Genomic DNA, 24923 nt, shown 5'->3' on the forward strand with positions numbered 1-24923 from the left:
GTTATTTGCACATAACATATGAGGATGCTTTTAAGTACAAAAGTTCCAAAATGATTTTTACTATTACACCCTTGTGAGGCTCACGTCTCTTTTCCTGATTTTAGACTTGCCCCCCTAGCTAGGTTATCTAATCTTCTGAGATATAATAGATTAAAGGGAAAATGAAATACAATGAGGATCTTGGGCTATGACTCAGTAGTAAAATTGCAAAGTCACACATGTGAGGCTCTAGGTTTGGATTTAGACAAACTGCATTAGAAAATCAAACCCACCAAACCTAAACAAAATAAAACGATAGGTGAACAAAGCCCCCTAGTGTTTTCCCACATATAAAACTGATAAATAATAGGGTTGGAGAGATAGCTCAAAGTGAATGTTGGAGTGGATGTTTTACATGTAGGACCCCATGTTTGATTCCAGCACTGCATGACCCCCTCTGAGCACTGTGTGCTGGATTTGCCCCCCCCCCAATACAAAAAAAAAATCAAATACACAGTGGATATAGCAACCCTATTAGTACAATAAGTTCAGACATTTGTGATGTTCTCTCTTTAAGGAAATTTTATGGTGGCTAGAGAGAAAATATAGTGTGTAGGGTGCTTGCCTTGCACATAGCCAAGCTGGGTTCCACCCCTGCACATGTGGTTCTCTGAGCCCTTCTAGGAGTGATACCAAGCACAGAGCCAGAACAAGCCCTGCACACACTGGGTGTGTCCCCAAAGCAAGATAAAAAAATATTTGAAAAGTTTAACTTCACACCTCTTTATATGATACCACCCCCCCCACATACATACACCCCTAGTGCCATCATAACACCAATAAATCCTTATTGTCATTACTCCCACCCCATTCCTTCTTTCCATCTGCTAAATGGTAAGAGAAATACCAGGCTGTCCCTTACCTCTCTCCTGTGTAACCTGGGCTGCAATGACAATGGCCTGTGGCGGTGTCACACGTCCCTCCATTATGGCACTGACATTCTTGAGAACAGTTCTTTCCAAAGCGACCCTCAGGGCAAGGTTGACCACATACTGTGCCCTGCATTCAAACAGACTTAGAAAATTAGATGGGCCGCCAGCCAGGGAAAGGCTGAAGGGCTCTGGGAGAAAAGAAAGGAAACAGAAAGGGAAGAAGGAAATGGAAATGGGCCTGCAAGAAAAATAAATGAAGATTTTAAAACACAACAACCTATTTATCACCTTAAAAACTTTAGAATTCCTAACCAAATTTAATGGATAAGCCTAAATTCATTATATTGTCAAAGATGGTAGTTTTGCAATCTTTTAAGAAATATGCACATTAGAAAACTGAAGCTTAAGATAAAGTTACATCTCACAATTATAGAAGCCCAAGGAATTTATAAATCCTCTTAAGTGTTCTTCCGTGTGTCTTACATGTACAATAAGTCAACAAAACGTAGTGAGTGTCCATTACATAAACACCAACATCTGGTGTAAAAGAAATATCCAAGTGCTTTCCCATATGTTCTAAAGAAAATACATTCTCACCGGCGTCGTTTCTTATAATGTTGAATAAGACTTAAATTTTGTGTACCTGAACAAACACCAACATTACCCAAGAAGTACTTGTGCAGGAATGAACATAGACATTTTATTTCAGAAGAAAACACTTACTTCCAGCAGGATCAACAAATATCATGGGCCAAGATAAATAAATAGGAAAATTTATTTCCTGGAGAGAAACATCACGAGAGTAAGTACTCTCCCTCAAGGCTGTCCATTTTGTCAGGCACTGTCCTTATACATTTCTCAATCCTACATAAATATGAATAAGACAGTGCACCAATGTCAAAGAAATACTCCGCTATTTTCTATTTTTCATGGCTACATAACTGGGTTTGGTAGCTTCTGATCTTTTTGTTAGAGTTATTGTTAGAGCAAACAACATATCCCAAATAACAGGGATAGTCTAAGTTTTCTTTTTCAAAAGGTTGGAAGCTGTTGCTTTGTCCTCCTTCTCTAAAATAAGGCAGACTGCGGGCACTCTGAAATTGGAGGCTAGTGAACACCAGATGGTTTTGTAAATGTTTATTCTGGATAGCATAAGAAAATACATTTCCTCTAACTCCTGGCTACCCACAAAAGGCAGTTGGTGTGCTAATTAAGTCTCCTCTGGTGGTTTCTAGCTATCTACAAACAGGGAAAGTTCTTCCACAGACTCTTGGAATCAAAAAATGCTCTTGAGAGATGATTGAGACCAGCCCTTAACTGAGGATCATCTAGGTGCCAAGCATCACGCTAAAGTCTAAGAATCAAAGGCAAGGTCACAGCCCTTAATTAACTTACAATATGGTAAGGGGGACAGAAGTAAAAATAGCTCAAACTCTCCATTCTAGACAACATATTAAAATGAAAAAATAACTCCCAAATGTCAATCTATGCTAAGCAAGGATTCTGGGGATAATAATTCTCATTCCTGAGGACCAATTCTAACATTTTTTAAATGGTGTCACGTATCTCGAGAGAGGCTATTGAAATATAGTTTATGAATAAAGATTAATGAAAATGCTTCAAGAAGGACGTTATCTGTATTAGTTGAAATACTTATGTGTGTATATGTAGTAGGAATACAGATTCTTTTTTGGAAAGCACTTAGGATGAGAGCATCAGCAAACTGTAGAGATAGCACAAATGGCCAAGTAAGTGTATGCTTTGCATTTAGGAGGTCTGGGTTTGTATGTCAGCACCACATGGTACCACAAACACCACCAGGAGCAGATCTCAGGCACTGAGATGGGAGTAGTCACTGAGTACTGCCAGGTTTGGCCCACACAATACAACGTAAAGGAGAAGAAGTATAAGTGAAAGTCCAGCTACAAATGAAAAATAATGATCTAAAGATGCAGTACAAAACTTTTATCAAGGTAATGGGCCAGAGTAGAAGGAAAAGGTCAGAGGGAAGATTCCTCTGGCTGGTGGAACAGCCTGACTTCACACCTCCTGCAACTCATGGTCCAACATGTAGATAACCTAGTACACATCATTCCTGTCCTTCCCCGAACAAAAGTAAGCAAGTTTCAGTCTTAAGATTAAAAAAAAAACACTACAGTATATCACCTCATAATAGCATGGTTTCATCCAAAGGACATACAACTCTATAGACATTCTGCTACTCTCCCAAATCCTTCTTGCCAAGGACCAAACATTGACCAGTGTTGGCAAAAGGCTGAACACAGGAAATCAGAAAAGAGAATGACTCAAGATCATTTATCTTTTCTACGTTGGACAGCTTAGAGAAGCACGGATTTAAATGATGATCAAGAAGATGATTAGCCTTAAAAAACTTTATGTATACCAATTTGGTTTCATTAACATTTACTTTAGGGGGGCTATTATGAGCCAGCTCAGAATTCTTTAATAGCTCCCTTGTTTATTTCCTTACCAGATACTCCATAAAAGAACCCTTTTCTCTGACTCTTCCTTATTTTCCATGACCATCACTGGGAAATGGATGTCAGTTCTATTCTGTGCAATGTCGACAAGGGAAGAACAAACTAGTTCTAACTCAATTCTGCATCCTATGATTCCCGTGTGAGCCTGTCCCAGAGGGCAGTTGTTTCCTGTCTCTAGGTGATCTAAATTGATGTATCCAATAGATAGTGAAAATGTACCTTAACCTTGAGTAAAGTCAAGATTTAGAGAATCAGTGATACTGATTAAAGTCATGGGTCTAGGTGAAATTTGCAAAGATCTACATAGAGAAAAGAGCAAAAAACTGAAATTTAGAAAATATTGAAAGAAAACAAAACAAGCACTGTAATTTAATACTGTAATACTACATGTAGAAGAAGAGGACCTAGGGAAATCATTCTTGAGAAATAGAGGTAAAATAAGGGTCAAAAATTACACAGAGATCAGGACTCTAATTTGATCCCTGGCAGTTTATGATTCCCAAACTATGCCTCTGGGTAGAGCCCTGATGACCTCTGAGTACCATTGGACATGGTCCTGGTAGCTCCAAGAACTTCTAGGGTGGTCCTGGATGTCTTCAACACTGCAGGACCTGAGCATCATAACCTTCTTAGGCACTAGCATTGAACTACCCAGCCTGGATGGCTAAGTATTACCCAAAGTGGCCCCAGGCCAGCGCGAGTATTGCTTAGGATCTGCATGTCTTCTCTGTAAAGCAGTAGAATATAGTGTTATCTGACAAGTGGAGGGAATAGAGATTAAGGAACAGAGGTCGATGAGCAATAATGTCAAAAGGTTTGGGGATGTGAAGTAGGATAAGAATACAAGTGTTGTTATTGAATTTGGCAATTAAGTCACTTAGAAATCAGCAAGAGTCTTCAGAGAGACAGAAGTTATCATGAAGTAAATTGCTTTTTTAAGTAGATGTTAATGAAAGAAACAGACATCAGTCATTCACTCTCCTGTTCAAGTTGACTTATGCACAAATCAACTTAGAATGATAAGAACCGATATTGTTTTCCTTCTGTGGAAAAATTTAATAAACCAGCTTTGACACTATGGGCATCACACAAAACAAAACTCGTGAAATATCTTACTTGAAAAAAAAATAGGAAATGGTCAAAGTTTGAAAAGGGTGGTAATAACTTCCTCTTGGATTATCATATTAAAGTTTGGAGAAGGGCTAGAGAGATAATACAGAGGTTAAGGCACTTGCCTTGCATGTAGATGAACATTTTTCAATACCCAGAGCATTATCAAGTTCAGCCTTAGAAGCCCTAAGCACTGATGGAGTGGCCTGGGTAAACTCTAGGACTTATGAGCACTTCTTGGGAGTACCTCTCCCTCCCAAAACAGTTTTGAGACGTTCTAGAGACTTGATAGATTTGGTATACTTCAACATTCCTCCAGATTTATATAATAACTAACTTTTTTCATATTAACACATATTTTGTTGAGAATAATTTTCAGAGAGTGATACTATCCCTGGAACATACTTATAAAATTATTACTTAAATACATCTGGTATAAACACTTATGACTGCTATATTTGAGATAAAATATTTTCCACTAATTTTATTCAGAGGGGAAATGAAAGGTAGATGAGCACTTTTTTTAAATTTTGTAACTCTAATTTTATTATTTTATTTTATTTTTTAAACAAATATGGACAAATTTTTGGCTGAAGTGATAGCACAGCGGGTAGGGCATTTGCCTTGCACGCAGCCAACCTGGGTTAGATTCCCAGCATCCCATATGGTCTCCTGAGCACCACCAGGAGTAATTCCTGAGTGTACAGCCAGGAGTAACTCCTGTGCATCACCAGGTGTGACCCGAAAGCAATATATATATATATATATATATATATATATATATATGGGCAAATTTATTCAAAAAAGGTGCAAGTGCAATTCATTGAGGAAAAATCTTTTTACTACATGTAGATAAATTCTTTGCATCAGATTCACTAAATAATTAAAAAATGATGAACGCTTTTTTTTTTTTTTTTGCTTTTTGGGTCACACCCAGCGATGCTCAGGGGTTACTCCTGGCTTTGCACTCAGGAATTACTCCTGGCGGTGCTTGGGGGACCATATGGGATGCCGGGGATCGAACCCGGGTTGGCCGTGTGCAAGGCAAATGCCCTACCCGCTGTGCTATCGCCCCGGCCCCAATGAACACTTTTTTAAGAGGAGGAGAGTTTGGGCCACACTAGGCAGTGCTCAGGGCATCCTCCTGGCTCTGTGCTCAGTGATCACTCTTTGTGGTATTGGGGGACCATACGGGGTGCTGGGGAATGAACCCTAGCAAGGCAAATGCTTGATCAACTGTACCGTAGTATCACTGTAAAAAAGAAAAGTCCCACTACCTTTTAATTTTTTTTAAATGCAGCTCCTTAGCACATTTCAAATTCAGGATTTATCACCTTCTGCTTTCTTTGAACTGTGGAATTCTAGCTTCGAAATTTAGGTAGTTCTAATTTAGGAATCCTCAGCCGTCAGTGTAATTTTTTTTTGTGCTAAGGTACTCCACACGTATTTTCACATGAAAATGCTGGAACAGGGTTACTGCTCAGGTGACTTTGGGAGAAGAGGAAGCTTACCAGCCAGCCAGAAGGGCAAGAGCATTCGCCAGTGACATGATGGCATATGCCTCCATTTTGGCAGGGGCATCTCTGCTCACACTGTGGCCCATGCTTGCCTGGAGGACACAGATCTTCACAGCTGAGGAATAAATGTGTGACAAAGAACACAGTTACTTGCCCATCTACCTGACTCAAAACACAAGAGTACCACGGCCCTAAAATAGTTACACTTTTTTCTGGTTAACATTGTTCATTTCATTAAGAACATCCAAGGGCATTACCATATTGTCTGGACACTTTTATGAGAGTAACAAGGTCCTTTCCTTTGGGGCTTCTTTCTAAAGAAATTATTTCAGTGTGAGGAGAATCTGTTGCATCTGAAAAATGCCAAGGGCAACTCTCATTGGTCAAACACTCCTGCAACAACAACTTCCTATGTACATCTAATAAAGTTCACGTATTTGAAGCCTATTTCTGCTTATGCCTTTGTTCTAACTTCAAAGGATAATGAAATATTTTACATTACCTGATCTGTGAACAGATTCTTCCTAATCAATTTTCAGTGTTCTCTCTCTTCTTCAGTTGAGTCTCTATGCCTTTAATCAAATCCCCAACCCCCACTCCATATTGTAAGAACTAGCTTCTCTAAGCCCTTAATTATCTTTTCTGTTCTCCTGTGAAATCGCTCCAAATTTCTCAAGGCCCTATTCAAATATGGCTTTGACTTAAAAAAATATAAATGCTATATTAACAATTAAATAGCTTGCTAGGATCTTTTAAAACTCAGGACTTTCTAGGCTAAGGAATTTTTTTTCTTTAGCTCTACTTTATGGCTGTTAACACTGTCAGCAGGACATATTTACTAATCACCCAGTATTTTTTTCTTCAAGATTTAGTTCTCTGATTTATAAGTATAATTTTCTTAGTACAGGAATAAGGCTTCCTATTTCCTACCTTTTGGGGGGTAGGGTGTGGGGGAGGCAAATTCTGCCTCTTCTGTTTGCTAATACAAGTAGACTGAAGAATATCCTTCCCACAAAATAAAGTAGATGAAGTTAAATAGTTGTGTCAATGTTCTTCTAAAAAAAGAATTAAACTGAATCTAGGTTCTCTATAGTTAAATGTGATAAATATGTTGATAGTCACAAACAGCATATGACCAACAGAAACCAAATAATCCAGTTAGCCTTTCCTTGGGGACTATTTCTAACATCTTCCTTTTCTCTTTTCCAGGGCATTGAACTCACCCGCCTCTATGTGTGTTAGTCACCACATAGGAGTAGAACACCTTAGGCCATTAATACCAGATGTGTCAAATGAATGCAATGTCAGGAAATCAAAGCAAAACCTCAAATCTCTCCTAAAACTGCTGTCTTTTGACTTGACAATAAAAACTTTGGAAGCCCAGCAGGGCTGTGCTCTGATGATCAAAGATTAAACAGGCACACCCAGTGGCCATCAGTACTGAGCTCTGCCAGGAGTCCCAGCTCACAGTGGCTGCTCTGCAGACAGAAGCAGAGAGAGAGACACAGTAGCACGATTGTGGAATCTGGATGCCCTGCAGCAGGTCACTTACAAGGCTCCGGTGTATCCAGGTGGGCAGCGGCACTCCCCTGTGACATGGTCACAGGTGGCTCCATTCTGGCACTGGCATTTCTGGTGACAGTCATTACCGTAGGTGCCCTGCTCGCAGCGGTCCTCACAGCGCCAGCCCCGGAAGCCTGCAGCACAGTGGCAAGCCCCCGTGATGGGGTTGCAGAGAGCCTTGTTCTTGCACTGGCACCGGCTGCTGCAGTGGGGTCCCCAGTGATCACCATCACAGGCTGAGGTCAGGGAGAGAAAGAGTGATGGGCATCAGAGAGGCATCAGAAGTAACCCAGCACTTTAAAAACTGCTTTCCTCTTCTCTGGGAGGGAACAACTTGAGCCCTTCAATATCATTCCTTGACTGGACCTGGGATCAATGCTAACTCCAGTGCTCAGACCTCTTGACCTTTTCAAGCTTCCTGCCTTGGTACAGCTGCCCCTACATCCAGTGCTGAGGCTGATGAAGCCAGGTATGGGAGCAGATATGGAGATCTTATATAGGGTCTTTCATGCACTGGGAAATTTGGGCTACATCGGACAGAGGATTGGTAGTAAAGGATTTTAAGCATTAAGGAATAATGGACTGGAGCGATAGCACAGTGGGTAGGGCATTTGCCTTGCACATAGCTGACCCGGGTTCAATTCCTCTTTTCCTCTCAGAGACCCCAGCAAGCTAGCGAGAGTATCCCGCTCACACAGCAGAGCCTGGCAAGCTACCTGCGGTGTATTCTATATGCCAAAAACAGTAATAAATCTCATAATGAAGACGTTACTGGTTCTCACTGGAGCAAATCGATGAACAATGGGGGACAGTGCTACAGTGCTAAGGAATAATGCAGATGTGCCCCCTAAGTAAGGTAAGGGGCTACAATGTGCAGAGAAGACAGGGAGGAGCCAATGATGATAGCACGAAGCCTATGGAAGGACCAAGCAAGAACCGGATCGGTGCAGGCAATCTGTGGGGCCTGACCTCAAGCAGAAACATGAAGACAGAGCTGGCCCAGGCAGAGCTAGGGAGGAGGGGATGATCCTGCTACAGACCAGACCTGGAGCACTCTAAAAGAAAGCTGCAGGTCAGTTTTCAAGATAATAGAGAAAATTGGCATGATTGGAACAAAAATGACATAATGCTCAAATTCAGGGACAAACTAAAGAAATAAGATAAGCCCCAAACTGAAAATGGACAGCAGATAAAAATAGGCACATGAAACCTGATAGCAGAAAGGCAGAAAACAGCATTTGAAAGGCATGACTTAGAGTTTTAAAGAAAGGAAGAATGAGGCTGGAGAGCTGTCTCAACAGGATGAGTGCAAAAGTGTTAAATCCTGAGCAAAGAGCTAGGAGTAGCCCATGAGCACTGTAAAAAAGAAAAGAAAAGGAAGGAAGGAAGGAAAGATGCACAGGCATAAATGAAGGAAGAAGGAAAGGAAGAGAGAAGGAAGGTAGAAAGGAGGGATGGAGGGAGGGAGGGAAGAAGGGAGAGAAGAAGGGAGGGAGAAAGGGAAGAAGAGAAAGAAAGGAGACAGACAGAAAATGTAACTCAAGTCAATGTCTGGGAAAAAAGCTAAGGGCTGCAGGGAAAGAAATCTATCCAAACATTATAAAAGTTATAATGGGTAATGATAAGCAAAACTTCTTCTTAATATGCATAGCCTACCCCACCGTGTATTTATTTATTTATTAGATGCTATAAAAATCACTAGGGAAGATGCACCCTGCCTAGAGCTCTTTAGGATAAATTGCTTTATGATAAAAAACAGTTTCATTTCATAAAAATGTTATAATTTCAACAGATCTGGATAAACTACTTAGTTAAAAAAGCTAAATACATAGCAAACAACCTATTAGATGTGCAGGATTTATCTTCCAATAATAGAAAAATACCTTTTATTTTATAATATCAAAAGGTGTAAATGAATAATTCTAGTTTTAATCAGTATGACTTCGGTCTCATTAGTATTTTAATAAACATACTTTGACACAATTAAAAACAAGGAGATTGAATGATTGAACCTGAAGGAGATCAAGAAAGCAATTACCAAGGAATCTGCTATCTTCTTTCACAAAAATAAGATTAGGTAGTAGTTCAAAGATGAGATTTAAGCTAAATTATTACTTATATAAGTTGCTTATTTTATTGTGTTTTAATAAGGACACAGGATTTTTAAATTTTATTTTATTTTTATAATGTTTTCCACAATAACTCACTATATTTAATATTCAAACACCAATCCCATCAACATTGCACCTTCCCACCACCATATTTTGAATGTTTCCACCCCAAATACCAACCATACCCCACAAAGAAAAACCAAAGCAATTAATTCTATATTACTTGTTATGAATAATCCTCTAAAAATGGTCCCATAATGCTTACTTAGAGGAAAGTATGTGAAGATTATTGTATTTCATCCTGGAGGCAATGAACCCTGGACAAAGGCTTTTTTTAAAAAAAATTCTAACTCTTTAAATCTAGGATTCATTCCTTGTTTGGGGATTTTGAGTTTTGTTTGGAGAGGCCACACTATAGGTGCCCGGGGTTCTCTCATACTGATTTAACATTCCGAGTGCCAGTGTGGAAGCCTGAGCATGCACCCAGTCCTTGAGCTATCACATGGTCTGAGGATCTATGCTATCAGTCTTAAAAAAGTGGGACTGCTCTGTGTGTGAAGTCCAGGGTGCAGAAGCACCTCACAAAATAGAATAAGAATCAGGTAGTCACTGTCACTGTCATCCCGTTGCTCATCGATCTGTTCGAGTGGGCACCAGTAATGTCTCTATTGTGAGACTTATCGTTACTCTATTTGGCATATCCAATACGCCACGGGTAGCTTTCCAGGCTCTGCCAGGCGGGTGCGATACTCTCGGTAGCTTGCCGGGCTCACCTGCCTTTACATCCTCTCATCCCTCTCAGGTAGAAAAAGTCTACAAAGTAAATTGCACACTTCTTGAAGGTCACTTCTTCCCTCATTCATCAATCCTATGAACAGGAGCAAGTTTCATCCTGGGTTGTCAAATGCATTGCACTGTAGCACTGTCCTCCTGTTGTTCATAGATTTGCTCCAGCGGGCACCAGTAACGTCTCCATTGTGAGACTTGTTACTATTTCTGGCACATCGAATACTCCACGGGTTGCTTGCCAGGCTCTGCAGTAGTGGTGGAATACTCTCAGTAGCTTGCTGGGCTCTCCAAGAGGGGCGAAGGAATTGAACCTGGGTAGGCTGCATGCAAGGCAAACGCCCTACCTGCTTTGCTTTCGTTCCAGTCCAATTTCTTCAGTACAGTTAAAAAATTTGATTTTATGACTTAAGTTTGCAACCACCTTCACAATTGATTTTGGGGTGTGAGTGTGGTGGGGGGGCGGTTAGGAATTTACTTCCAGAGACACGGGGACCTGGCCAAGCCGGGGACCCACATACTCCAGCTCCCAGACCATCTCCGTGGCCGCACAATTTTAAATAACCTCCAAAAGAAACCATGCACTTCTTAGTTGCTACCTGCCAACCACCTCCTTCGCGCCCTTCCCCAGCCCAGCTTTCACGAATTTTTCTGAACTCTCCCCACGACGGCAAAGGAGGACCCTCGAGACTTACAGAAGCCGGGGCTGCGGGGTCAGGGCAGACGTCCCAGCTGTGTGCTATGGCTCTGGCCCCTGTTTCAGCAGCCGGGGGCGGTGGGCGGAGGGGGGAGGGGATGCAGGAAAGAGGCTGAAGCATCAGGACAGAATGACCGCTGGACAGGACGAGGACAGGGCGCAGATGCATTAGGATGGCCTAAAATTTTGTCTTCTTACTTCTGCCCTACTCATAGTACAGTGTAGCCAGTTCGTCACTGTTCTCTATATTAAAAACAACTTTATTCCTAAATCATGGATGTGTCTTGACCACGATCTTTACTAGACTAAGTACTACAACTCACTTATTTTTTTTAAAGAATTAATCAATTTTGTTCATCATCTTTGATAAGCCCTCTCCAAAGTTTTCATGTCTCTTTTAACTTCAAAAAACCTCAGATATGGGGGTGGCACAGGCCCCTCCCGCTGCCAAGATGTGATCCCTGGGGCCGCACCTGTGTGCGGCCTCTCCTCAGCTGCATGAGCGTGACTCCAGACGCCAGCTAAATTTTTCGACATGGGCAGCTCCTTGCAGAATGTCTCCAGACTGAGAACGAAGCCGCGGCCCCATGGCCGCCCAGGAGGGGAAAGGTATTTCTCTCTCTCGCCTCTTCCTTGCTAGGGGTGAAGGGCATGGTGACCGCCATATTATGACGACCACAGATGGGGTTTACAAGCATGCAATGATCTAACATCTGGAGGAAATCTCCCTGGACTTAGTTGCTAAAGTACAGAAATCCAGACCTCATATCTCTTCACAACAGGTCTGACTAGTGGGGTACTCCTAAAAATAATAGTGAAGTTTGTGTTGAAATATTGAATGTAACCATAGTAAATAGAAAGTAAAGTGAAATTTATCAGTTACATGGCGGGGAGGGGGAGTGCAGGGGGGCAGGATGGGAGGTGTGCTGTTTTTATTTTTTATTTTTATTTTTATTTATTTATTTATTTATTTTTTGGTGGTGGGATATGGGCACTGGTGAAGGGATGGTTGTTTCAGCATTGTATAACTGAGACTTAAGCCTGAAAGCATTGTAATTTTTCACATGATGATTCAATAATATAAAATTCTTTAAAAAAAACCTCAGATATGAAATTAAATATGCTGTCCCTTTACATATAAATGGAAGATTAATTGAAACAAAAGTTTTTTTCATGAACAGCTTTGTAAAAATTAAAAAAAAAGAAATTGTGGTATATGTACAGAATGGAATATAATGCAGCTCTAATAAAGAACAAAATCATGCAATTTTTTTTTCTTTTTGGGTCACACCCAGCAATGCTCAGGGGTCACTTCTGGCTTTGCACTCAGGAATCATTCCTGGCAGTGCTCGGAAGATCACATGGGATGCTGGGAATCCAACCCGGGTCAGCCGTGTGCAAGGCAAACACCCTACTCGCTGTGCTATCACTCCAGCCCCAAAATCATGCAATTTTTAGCAACATGGATAGAACTAGAGGATATCATGCTGAGTGAAGTCTGTCACAAAAGATATTTTTAACTAAGTTACCTTGATAGAGATAGTAATAACATGTCAAGTGTTTTAAAAAATCATAACGGGTTAGAGTTTTTTTTTTCCTGCTGTGACACTGTGATGAGTTAGCCCCAAGCACTTACCTATTACAGAGCAGATTTCATTGCAATTGTAGAGTGGTAGAAAGAAGCTGCTGCACAGAGGAAACAAACTGGCCTCTCCTTCCCTTGATAACCTGTTTCAACACCCCATGCTACAACTTCTCTCCAAGTATAATAATTGGACAGAGACCAGCTTTGATTTCTTGGAATTTGGTGAGAAACCAATGTCCTATCCACAGCTCAATCCTTATGACATCACATCAAGATAGAAGCAAGTTTATAGCAGAAACTGATAACTGTCCTCATTAAATATAGGGTTTCTGAGTTTTAAAGAAATATTATCATGTGGACATGGTTAATTTCCTGGCAATATCTAAGCACTGTGGCATGCTTTGAAGTAACAGTGTCCCTGCTTGGGGATGTGTTCTCTAAAAGACCAGTTATACAATGTGAGCACTGAGCATCAGTATGGTTGAGCTGAGGAAAATCCACACATAGAAGCTTATAGATAAATACACAGGAAGTGGAACAAGTAGGTTACAGAATCCTGGCTTGAAGTTAGGCATCACTGTAACTTCCTTTCCTTTCTTCATTTATCATATTTAATTGCTTGGACACATCATTTTGCAATGCATTTCAGTGAAATATTTTATTGCACAAAAGCTAGCTTTCTTCCCTGATGGCCACAAAAAAAGAGTATGCTGACTGTTTGCTTCTGTCTAGACAAGAGGCAAACTTTATTCTTTAGGTTTGAAGAGAAATTGAAGGGATGATTTTCTTAACCTCTTACTCTAATTTCAAGGGATAGATGTTTTGTTCCCCTGAGAGAAAGTGACCAGGTTGTATACTTTTTGGAACTTTAAAAAAATGTAAACACAGAAATATTATCCTAATATAAGGTAAATAAAAAACATAATTGTGTTTCATATTAATCCGAAAAGAACCCAAATGCCAGTGAAGGAGTGATGACTCTTTTCAGCTTCAAGTTTTAGCTCTTCCTTAATAGCTTTTTCTTAATAGCTGGATAGAAGCTCTCGATTGCAAGGTGCTGAGTGAAACTCATGCAGGTGTTCCAGGAATCAGCTCATTGAGAACATCAGAAATGCAAAGATAACTTACATCAAGCGAAATCAAAACTATTATACTTATTTAATAAACTTGACAAATAGCAGCAACATAATTGTTAAAAGCAGATTAAAATTATATAATCAAATTTGGCAACATATTGGAATGAAATAAATGCAACTGTCATTAATTTAAGTTTTTTTTTTATAGGGGGAATAATATCAACAATGGCACATGGAAGAATCTAGTATCTGGAGAGTAGAGAGAACAAGAAGAATGAGGAGCCAGCCAGCCAGACAGACAATGATTCTCCTTACAAAAATATCGCAGGGCATCTTAGCATCTTAAGAATGCAGTTGTGGAGACCAGAGGTATAGTACAGCCAAAGGAGGTTCTATCCCTGGCGTCCCCTATGATCTCCCGAGCATCTGCCAGGATTGATTCCTGAGTAAAGAACCAGGAACAACTCCTGAGCATTGCTGGATCTGACCCCAAAACAAACAAAAGCGACAAACAGGAAACCCAATCCAATTGAATGCGCTTGTGGATCAGAGCTAGTACAGCGGATAAGGTGCTTGCCTTGTATGCAGCTGACTGGGCTTGATACCTGGCACCCCATGGTATGATGAATTCATCAGGAGTGATTCTTGAGCACAGAGTCAGGAGTAAATCCTGGGCACAGCTGGGTATAGCCCCCAAACAAAAACAATCCCAAAATTTTTTTAAAAAGCAAAAGAATGCACTTGAATTTTCTTTGATTAATCTGGACTAACTAGATTTTCTAAATATCCAATTATAAACATGTATCCTTTTGGCAGTTAAACAAAACACAAGCAATAAATAATATTTTTTTTTGCTTTTGGGGTCACACCCGGCGATGCTCAGGGGTTACTCCTGGCTCTGCACTCAGGAATCACCCCTGGCGGTGCTCAGGGGACCATATGGGATGCTGGGAATCAAACCCGGGTCGGCCGCGTGCAAGGTAAACGCCCTACCCGCTGTGCTATCGCTCCAGCCCCGCAATAAATAATTTTTTAATTAGTCTATCTGCTGAATGTTTATGGTGTATAGTTTCTGTACTCTATGTTTAGTTCCTCTTTCCAATGTTGATGACACAGTGGGTTATCAAATTTAGCACACTCAGGATATTTAGGATGGGAATACTTAGGTAAATTACCAAAATGTCACTCTAATAAGTGGAGGTATTCATATGCAAACCCAGACTTAGTAAAATGGACTTGTGTATTGTGAATGAACATAACACCTATTAAACTTATTTAATTAAAAAATCTTTCACCAAGTAAGCCAAAGACTCAAATCAAAAACAAAAATGGAAAGTTAAGAAATATGAGAAATTAGTTCAGTAGAGGATATAGAAAAATTCTTGAAGAGTAAATAAAATTAAGGAGATAGTTAACCCTGAAAGGTAATGATGATTCCAGCAAAAAAGAAAAGGTCATAAAACCTACAATGAAAATAGTATCGATGCAAAGCCTACTATGAAAATAGTATCGATGTTATGAACTATTGATGTCATGAAATAAGGAATATAGCAATATACTAGACCTAAATGTACCTAGCACATAGTCAGAAATCTATTTGGTGAAAACATTTATAATCAGACAAACCCATAAAATGTTAGAAATATAAAATAATTTTAGGTATATTCTCTTCTCAAGCCCACTTTAAATACCCAGTCTTATTTCCTATGTAAAACATGGTAGTTAAGTAGTAGGAATTTTAGGTATCAGAGAAATAATACAGAGGGTATGGTGCTTGCTTTGCATATAGTCAATCTGGATTTAATCTCCAGCACCCCTATAATCCCCTAAATCTCACAGGAGTGATCCCTGAGCACAGAGCCAGGACTAAGCCCTGAACATGGGTGGGTATGACCCAAAAACCAAAAGAGAAAAGACCAAAATGAGGACTTCTAAGATATACTGAATTTTTTAAAATATCAGAATTGTTTTAATTCTCTATTTAGTATCACAGCAAATCAATAAAAACAATCATTCCCCAAAAAGAATATTCTAATATTTCATGTGTAAAATGAACTCTGGTGATAATTTGTTAAAATAACAGCAGCAAAGTAGGCAAAACAAGGATTCAACTAAAATCTCTCAGTGCCTACAAATATATGATCTTCCCCTACACCATCCAAGCAACCCCCACCAAGCAATGTTTGTCAATTGCAGAATCTGGTGTCACTGCAGATTAACTGTTTATATTGGGTTTTCAATGAGGAACATTCTTAGAACAGAAGCTTCACAAATGTCAAAAGAAATAATACCTGTTTTCCAAAATGACAATTCTTGGGCTCCATCAACAGCTGGTTCAACAGAATAGTTTTAATAAGGAATTTTTCAACTTGTCCACAACCATACATTTATTATAAAAATGTTCACTAGAACAAAAATCTCTGGACAAATGAGATATGGTTCAACAAGTCTCTTTTTTTTTCCACTTAGACGAAGAGCAAGCAAGAGATACAATCAGATATAAATAGCAATGCCAGGTTGAGAGGTGCTCCTGGAAAGGACACACTAATACTGATCTAAAGACTCCTTAAGAGAAGCGAAAAAAGGAAAGGATACAATCATTCTTTCCTTAAGGAAAAGAATGCTGTTTGTCATCCAGTTCACCTTGTTACAAAATTCATCAATCTATCTGGCCAGTTTGATAAGGTGTCATAATATTTTGGTTTTAGACTCTCCTAAACCCTGGGCAGGGCCCAATCATGTACAGCTATGAAGATTTCAGTAAGTCCTTAATCATGGTTACACTGGATTTTCTTTTAAGGAAAGTCAGAATATTAGAATGTACCAATCACACAAAAAATTCTCATTAGATGGGGCATAGTACAGATGTAGTAGCAGCAGCAACTTAATTTTATGGTTGGATCAGTGGAGCACCCCACCCCAGGAAAAAGAACACCCTACAAAAACATCCTCCAGCTGTATGTGGAATTGGAATAACATGCTTTCCTTGGTTTGTATCATTTGTTAGTCTAGCATGAATCATTCATGCCACAAAGGACCACTTGGTTCTCACAATGTGAATTTCAAAAACAAATTGCCAGTAACTCTAACTATAAAGTTAAAAATGAGCCCAGGCATCACATCTTTCATCCATTTCTACAAAGTCAATTGGAAAAAGTTCAGTCGTGCAATGAAATCAGTGCTATCGTACATCCTAGTCTTAATTGCCAATTAAAAGCTGGATTTAAAATGTCTCATTGATGATGATTAATATGTCCAAAAGAATGTAGGCTTTAACATGAGGCCCAGAATTATAAAAGGAGAAATATAGAAACAAATAATTGGACATCTTAGCAATCTGCCCCTTACTATAAAGAAATATATGGCTATAAAAATTAATCTTGAGTACCTCAATGTTCCATTGGGCATCAAACAATCCAAATGATTTGACTTTTGTCTTAGCTTATCTACATCTATAAGACTACAAAAGCAGCCTGAAAATGCATTTTGGAGGATATAATTTAAATAACTGTGTTCTGAATTAAAAAGAACGATAGAAAAGCCAAATCTCTGGTCTAGGCAAATGCTAGATCCAGTGAGCAGTTAATAGTGTATATATATTTTTTTGTTTTTTCTATCTTGATTCCTTTCTGGGATCACAAAAATCAAACTGTACAACTAGATGGAGTTGGAGAGCTTTTCATGCATATGTAGAAAATACTTTTATACACAAAGGTGGAGATCTTTATGTATAGCGGGTAACATATTAAATTTTGAACTTCAAGTTTATTATGGGGAGAGTGACATCAGTTTATAATAAACATATAACCATACTTCCCAGGATTTCTCTCTGAAGTAATTAAAACTGTAAGTGTCCTTAACCTGTAAATGTCAAGTATATATTAGGTAGGATACATCAACCAGTTATTCTGCCTTGAAAATATACTTTTGCATGGAGTTTTGCTGCAAAGTTCTCTACTGCTTAAAAGAACAGGAAAATTTGTGACTACGAGATAGATTAATAGGAAATAACTTCCAGCTCTTTATATTTGAACGTTTCAGCAAATTGCAGATAAGTCCTTTCACTCAAAAATCTACAGTGAGTGGCTTTCAGAAGGCACCAAAATAAATTTCTGCTCTCTCGAAAGATAGAAAAACATGGTTCTTCCTGAAATGTGAATCCTTTCTTCTTAAACCTTGGTTCCCTCAGGGTCTTTCATCTCCCTGTGATTTCATTTCTTGGGCTTCAGGCTAACAAGGCTATGGTGTGTCATTTCTTTTGTTAATGTAGAAGAAAAGATCCTCATTCAAAACATCAAGAGCTTTAAAAATAAAACAACTTTGTAAAGCTTCTCCATCCATGGAGAAGAACAATAAAAATGTATTTCCAAGATCCTCTGAAAGCACTAAGCCCCCATGTCCTTCACATGTCAAAAAAACCTGCTGGAGGGCTGACAGAGCGCCAGCAATCACTGCGGACAACTGCCCTGCGCTGCTTGTATTCATTTTACTCAGTGGCTGAGAGAGAAACCTTTATAATTCTTTCCAAAAAATTTATTAAATAAAATTTCAAAGCATCATCAGTTGTTTCACTGTCTCAGTGTATGCATATCTCAAGTTAAGAACCAGAAAAACGGTGCGAAAGATTTGTCCTTTAAGTGTCTAAATGTAAGTGTTGGAATGTCTCGATTGATGACCCTGCAAGAAAATATCAAGGATATAAACTATAGGCTGGGATTAAGTAAGGGATTGGAGAGGGGATTACATTTATTCTCTTTATCAAAAGTATAACAACTACCTTGGGAGCCATTGCATGTTTGTCTTGCTTTAGAAAGACTTGCCATATTTGGGGAGCTTTTTTGATCATGTATTTGGTTTAGAATGTATCAAAGGACAGAGTGATGGTGTAAGGGTTAGAAAGCTTGTCTTGAGTCCTGCCAAGTCCAGCTCATGGGCACTGCATGTGGCTCCCTGAGTACTGGCCAGAGGTCATTCTTAAGCAGAGTCAGAAATAATCCTGAGCACTGCCACTATGGTCCCCGGCCCCATTTTATTTTATTTTATTTTATTTTATTTTATTTTATTTTATTGCTTTTTGGGTCACGCCTGGCGGTGCACAGGGGTTACTCCTGGCTTTGCACTCAGGAATTACTCCTGGCGGTGCTCAGGGGACCATATGGAATGCTGAAATTCAAACCTGGGTCGGCCGCGTGCAAGGCAAATGCCCTACCCGCTGTGCTATTGCTCCAGCTCCTCCCATTTTTTTTTTTTAATGTGCCAAACATCTTCAAATAGGAGTCTACCAGCTCCTGTTTGTTGAGCACTAAACTTGCGCTGGCCTAAAGCAAGTCCTGCAGCTAATATTTCTCTATCTCTTGGAAAAGACTGTTCACAGAAATTCATCATAAGAGAACACGCTAAGTGTTACAGTACACAAAGTACTTGGGGAACATGGGAACCTGATGTCCACTCCTTCCTTGGGCAGGAGATAAGGGAGTTACCTAAGCTATGATAAAAAGTTTTTCTTTTAGATTTTAAAAATAAAAAAAGAAGGTAGGCTTTAAATTATGAACTTAAAGTACTAATGCAAGGACACTTGGAGAAGCACCTTCCATACTGACATTAAAATCTGAAATATCTTATTCTTTTTTTTGTGGGGGGGGGCTTTTTGGGTCACACCGGGCGATGCACAGGGGTTACTCCTGGCTCTGCACTCAGGAATTACTCCTGGCCATGCTGGGGGACCATATGGGATGCTGGGAATCAAGCCTGGGTTGGCCTCGTGCAAGGCAGACGCCCTACCCGCTGTGCTATTGCTCCAGCCCCTGAGAGATTTTATTCTTGAAAAAAAAATTTTTTTTAACTTCAAGAACTATAATAAAGACTAGAAAAAAGTTTTGTGAACCACATCTATAATATACTGTGATGAACATTGTGTCACCTTTGCTTTATAATTTAATGCAAGAAATCCAACATTACAGATAAGCTAAAGGTATCTTATTCTCCCCTGTACCTGGTACCCAGTTTTCACTCTATTGTTTGGTCACCTGCTGGGTCAAGTTGTGCCAATCTTTTATATGTTGTTCAAGTCTTTCAGTCTGTGGTGTGGCTGCCTGAATTGAAACACCGGGTAGCAGGCACACAATGAATTAAAATTTTATTGATGCTGGTTTTCTAATATGACCAAACAACTATTTCAAATAATGCTAACTCAAAGCTCCAGATACTTTTAAGGATTGGCTATTTTTTTAATCACCCTTTTATTTCTAGACTCCATGCCAGGCTGTTTTCACTCAAGGCGCCCTATGTATATATACCTCTCAGAGAGCCTGGCAAGCTACCGAGAGTATCCCGCCCTCATGGGCAAAGCCTTGCAAGCTATCCATGGCATATTTAATATGCCAAAAACAGTAACGATAGATCTTATTCCTCTGACTCTGAAAGAGCCTCTAATCATTGGGAAAGACAAATAAACAAAATGGAGTAGAGTTAATTAAATAACATGACAGCTCAGTCTTCTCTCTATAGCTTTTGCCTGTGAGTCTGACTGGCATGTGTAACATAAATTTCTATTGTGCTCTCTCTATGCCAGAGGTAATGTAAGTCTGACACAGATTCATCTGGTAAGAATATCTGTAGTCAGAGTTTGGGACCATGAGAAAAAAAAAAACGATACCGGGCTTCATCTAAGGGAAACTCCTGGAAGAGAAGAGAAGACAGAGAAGCTCCTGGTAGAGAAGGATGTAGCCTGCAGAACCAAACTAGATGTCCACAAAAGTTGAACTGACATGAACATGTCTGGTAAAAATTGCTTCCAAAGAATCAGCATTGAGTACCATTTATTTATTGAGCCATCGTGATGCTGGCAGGCATAGAGAAGAGAGAGACACTGATGAGGTGTCATGTCATCTGATCCTATGTGCAGAAGAATGGGTAATAAGAAACAAAGATCAGGAGGAATGGCCCATGATTGGAAGCTTGCCACAATGGTTGTGGTGTGGTAGAGAGGGCAGCTAGGATAGAGAAGCTAGGAGCACTATGGAAAAGATAATTAGAAATGATCCCTCTGGACAAGAATTGAGTGCTGAAAGTAGGTAAAGGGATAAACATAACCTTTCAGTACCTGTATTACAAACCATAAAACCCAAAAGGAGAGAGAGAGAAAAAGAGAGAGAGAGAGAGAGATGATGTAGGCAGGATAGTGAAGGCCCCCTCCCAAGGCAATGGCAAAAGCCAACCTTACAGAAAACAGGAAAAGCAGGAACTAAAGCCTGATAAGACCTTGAGCAGCAATGGACCCTCAGGAAACTGGACCCCTCCCTAAGAAAATTCCTTGAATACCCTAACTGTAGTGATTCAGCCCAAAGAAGACCATCACCACTCCCAACCTCTCTGGTAACCTCCTTAGCAATGGACTTTTACCTAGAAGAAGTCCTACATGGGGGCACGTTGGAGAAACCCTGTAAAAGTCACCCTGAACAAAGGCCATTTGCTGCCTGAGCCCATGTGCTGCTTGTGCCCACGTGGCCGAGCACATGTGGTGCCTGAGCACATGTCACCTGCATCTCCCCTCTTGAGATGTGTACTTTTCGTACTTTTGTGTCTAATGCTGGGATATATCTAGGGGTTCTCTCTGACCTTGGAGAAGCCCACATTCTCTTTTGAGTGTGTTTCTCTCTCTCTCTCTCTCTCTCTCTCTCTCTCTCTCTCTCTCTCTCTCTCTCTCTCTCTCTCTCTCTCCCCCTCTTTCCCTCAAGAACCCTCCAAGTAAAATCTATTCTACTTCACTGCTTGTATACTCCTGAAATTCCTTTCTGCAAATGAGATAAGAACCCAGTAACCCTGGTCCCGGGTGGCAGAGGTGGTTGGGGCGAAAGTGACTGTCTTTCTCCTCACTGTTTCTCATAATTCACCTGTAGGACCCACCGACATCAGAGAGAGAAGAAAAGTGCCTGCCATTGAGGTGGGGAGGAGAGGGAAACTGGGGACATTGGTGATGGGAAATGTACACTGGTGAAGGGATAAGTAGTGGAATGTCATATGACTGGAACCCAATCATAGATAACTTGAGAGAGAGAGAGAGAGAGAGAGAGAGAGAGAGAGAGAGAGAGAGAGAGAGAGAGAGAGAGAGAGAGAGAGAGAGACTCAAACAGTCGGATTCCAGATTCTCTCCAAATGACAAGATCAGCAATTTGTTTGTGACCTCTATTAAAATAGCTGTATAGTCCATCAGTAAAACTGCCTTCCGGGCAGTTCTGAAGAACCATTCTGAACTCAATCTTTCCTGCGTATCGTCAACATCCTGCCCCCAGGCCACTGAACCCAAATGATTGACTCATTCTTGCTGCTCCATAAAGCTGATTTTTAAAGTGATCTGACAGTGCCATAAGGACTAGGCTCACTTCCCCAGACCACATCGATCCCACTATTGTGTCTAGTCAATAGACCTTTACAGCAGACCTTGCTCAGGAATAAGTCAACCTTTTCTGCCTTAAGACTTCTGGTTTGTAATATCCTTCAAATGGATTTCTATTTGAATATCCTGCAGGCAAAGCCTTATTACTTACTCCGTTCTGCACAGCATGACTGAATTACATAAAAGGTTATCAGTGCTCTTACATTGTACCTGAAAAGGTCTGAGCTTGCCTTGCCTCCTAGGCGTATTTTCATTACATTCAAGTGCAATTTGCCAGAAATGCCACTGTTAACTAAATAGAACCACATTTGGATTTTCTAGACCAAAATTAATTTCCCTTTTTTTATCTCTATTTGATATTAACATCAGAAGCAAAAAGCCTCAGGAATGAACATTAGAAAATTATTTGCTGATTTGTGGGTTGATTTAGGGCTCTCCTTGTCTGTTTTGAATGAGCTCTCAGGTCAGGGTAGAAATAAATTTCTCTCTATGCTTTCAGAAAATCATAAAGAGGACTGAACAGGTTAGGAGGGAAAAAATATGCTATTGCTACTCATACACAAAGTTTAAAAGGTTTTTGACATAAAGCAGTCTCTGAGATTATATGCATAGATCTATGAGAGTAAATCATACAGAATCACAGGCTTGAAAGGGATCATAAGCATAGTATGTCTCAGCATTCTTAACAAGGAAATTACATTTTTACAAATGAATCCTACCACATAGGTGTCATTTTATATTTATCATTTTGAATGTCACTGTGCTCTTGATATGCTTTGGTGCTGCAGATGCTATATCTTGCTCTCCTTGCTTTCCGTGTCACCGACCCTTGCCACTTTCACCAGACTTTCTTTCCAACTCCAAGAGGCACTTTGTCCTTGTGGTTAAAATGGTTGGTTTCCTGCATAAGATGCACACCTGGCTCCAGTGTTTACTTAGCAAGTAAACTCAGGCACTACCATAAACTTTGACCTGTTATTTTTTTAAATTAATTTATTTTTTATTGAATCACATGTAAAAGGTTACAAAGCTTTCAGGTTTAAGTCCCAGTTATACAATGCTCGAACACCCATCCCTTCACCAGTGCACATCTTCCACCACCAAGAATCACAGTATGCCTCCCCCACCCCCCACCTCCCCAGCCCCCCACCCCACCTGTGTAACTGATAAATTTCACTTTACTTTCACTTTACTTTGATTACATTCAATATTTCAACAAAAAACTCACTATTATTATTTGGAGTTTCTCCCCCCAAAGTTGGACCTGCTGAAAATGAAGCATTTGACAATTTATTTTCCATTGCTGAGAATGAAGAGATATGAGGTCCTCCACATGAATGAAGGATTTGGATTTCTGTATTTTAGTATTTTAGTAACTAAGTCCAGAGAAATTTCTGCCAGAAATTGCATCATTTCCAGGCCGGCAAAACCCTCCATGACATTGAAGCCAACGGTATCTTATAGATGACACGCCACTAGCCAAGAAAGTGAAAACAGAGATAAATAAATGGGACTATGTCAAACTAAGAAGCTTCTGCACCTCAAAAGAAGCAGTGACCAAAATACAAAGACAATCTACAGAATGGAAAAGGATATTTACTCAGTACCCATCCGATAAAGGGTTGATATCATCAAGGATATACAGTGATGCTCTCTCTGGTTCTCTTCTTTTATTTACTCCCCACCACACAGTGATGTGCTTTCTGCCCCCAGTGTTATACTAAGCCCTTCTTCCCTTAGAGTGGACAGAAAACCCTCACTACCTACTCAACTGCATTTTTAGCTTCCTTAATTTACCCCTTCTCCTGAAGTTGTTCTCTTTCTCAGGATGACACATTAATACTTCTGCCTACTTTTATTGAAGCTATGAGTTCTGTGAGACCCAAAGAATGAACTTCATTTGTTTTTTCCTTCCCAGCACATGAGATAGCTTCCTGCCTATCCATAGTTATCACTCAGTGAAAGTTCACATCATGAACACATGAATGACCTTCCTAGAATCATACAGAAATATACCATGAGTTCTATCTAATTAAATGGAGCATTTACTGTGCTCTAGTCACATGCCAGACATAAAGGAGGCAAGAGAGATTATTGATACTCAGCCCCTGCCTTTCAGGAGATGTTTATCACTAGTGATGGAGCTACAGGAATGAAGGATTGATGAAGGGATAGAGATTGATATAGGGAAGGGACAGAGAGAGCAGGCAAAAGAGGAGAGAAGAGAAGACAGAGGTAAGACAGATTAATGTCATGTAGGTTAGGGTATATATTAGAATGCCAATAAAAGTAAAATATGTACTTAAAAATCATTTAGTCAAGTTTACAAAGGAGCAATATGTTTGAGCATAGTCAAATAAATCATGACTCCAGGACAAAAAGTTTGTACAGTTTTCTGACACACCTGCTTTCAACAGAGAAATTACACTGACACCCAGGGGTATATCCATTAGAGAATTATCCCCTTCTCTGACAAGGTATGTGGCCATATCCAATCTGCAAGGGAAGACACTGGAACCCTGTACATGTAAAAGTATTAAATAGCTCCTTAATATCCTATGGTTATGATGAAGGGAAGATATATAGAGATAACAGAATCCCCCAAAGTGAAAAAACCTGAATAATCAGTACGCATATTAAAAACCAAACTAGATGCTATTAAAATGCAAAA

The 24923-nt window shown here is 39.8% G+C and overlaps 1 protein-coding gene across 2 annotated transcripts in view; it reads right to left on the reverse strand.

Moving 5' to 3' along the window:
* MEGF10 (multiple EGF like domains 10) overlaps nt 1-24923 on the reverse strand; it is a 173427-nt gene that overhangs the window by 64410 nt on the left and 84094 nt on the right. For both annotated transcript variants that reach the window (XM_055142522.1, XM_055142521.1), the window contains exons 6-8: nt 7592-7838; nt 6034-6154; nt 902-1038 (exon numbers count right to left, since the gene is read on the reverse strand). In XM_055142522.1, the coding sequence (XP_054998497.1) occupies nt 902-1038; nt 6034-6154; nt 7592-7838 (505 nt within the window). The remainder of the gene's footprint in view (nt 1-901; nt 1039-6033; nt 6155-7591; nt 7839-24923) is intronic.

This window comes from Sorex araneus, chromosome 6, assembly GCF_027595985.1.
Source record: "Sorex araneus isolate mSorAra2 chromosome 6, mSorAra2.pri, whole genome shotgun sequence".
Lineage (NCBI taxonomy): Eukaryota > Metazoa > Chordata > Mammalia > Eulipotyphla > Soricidae > Sorex > Sorex araneus.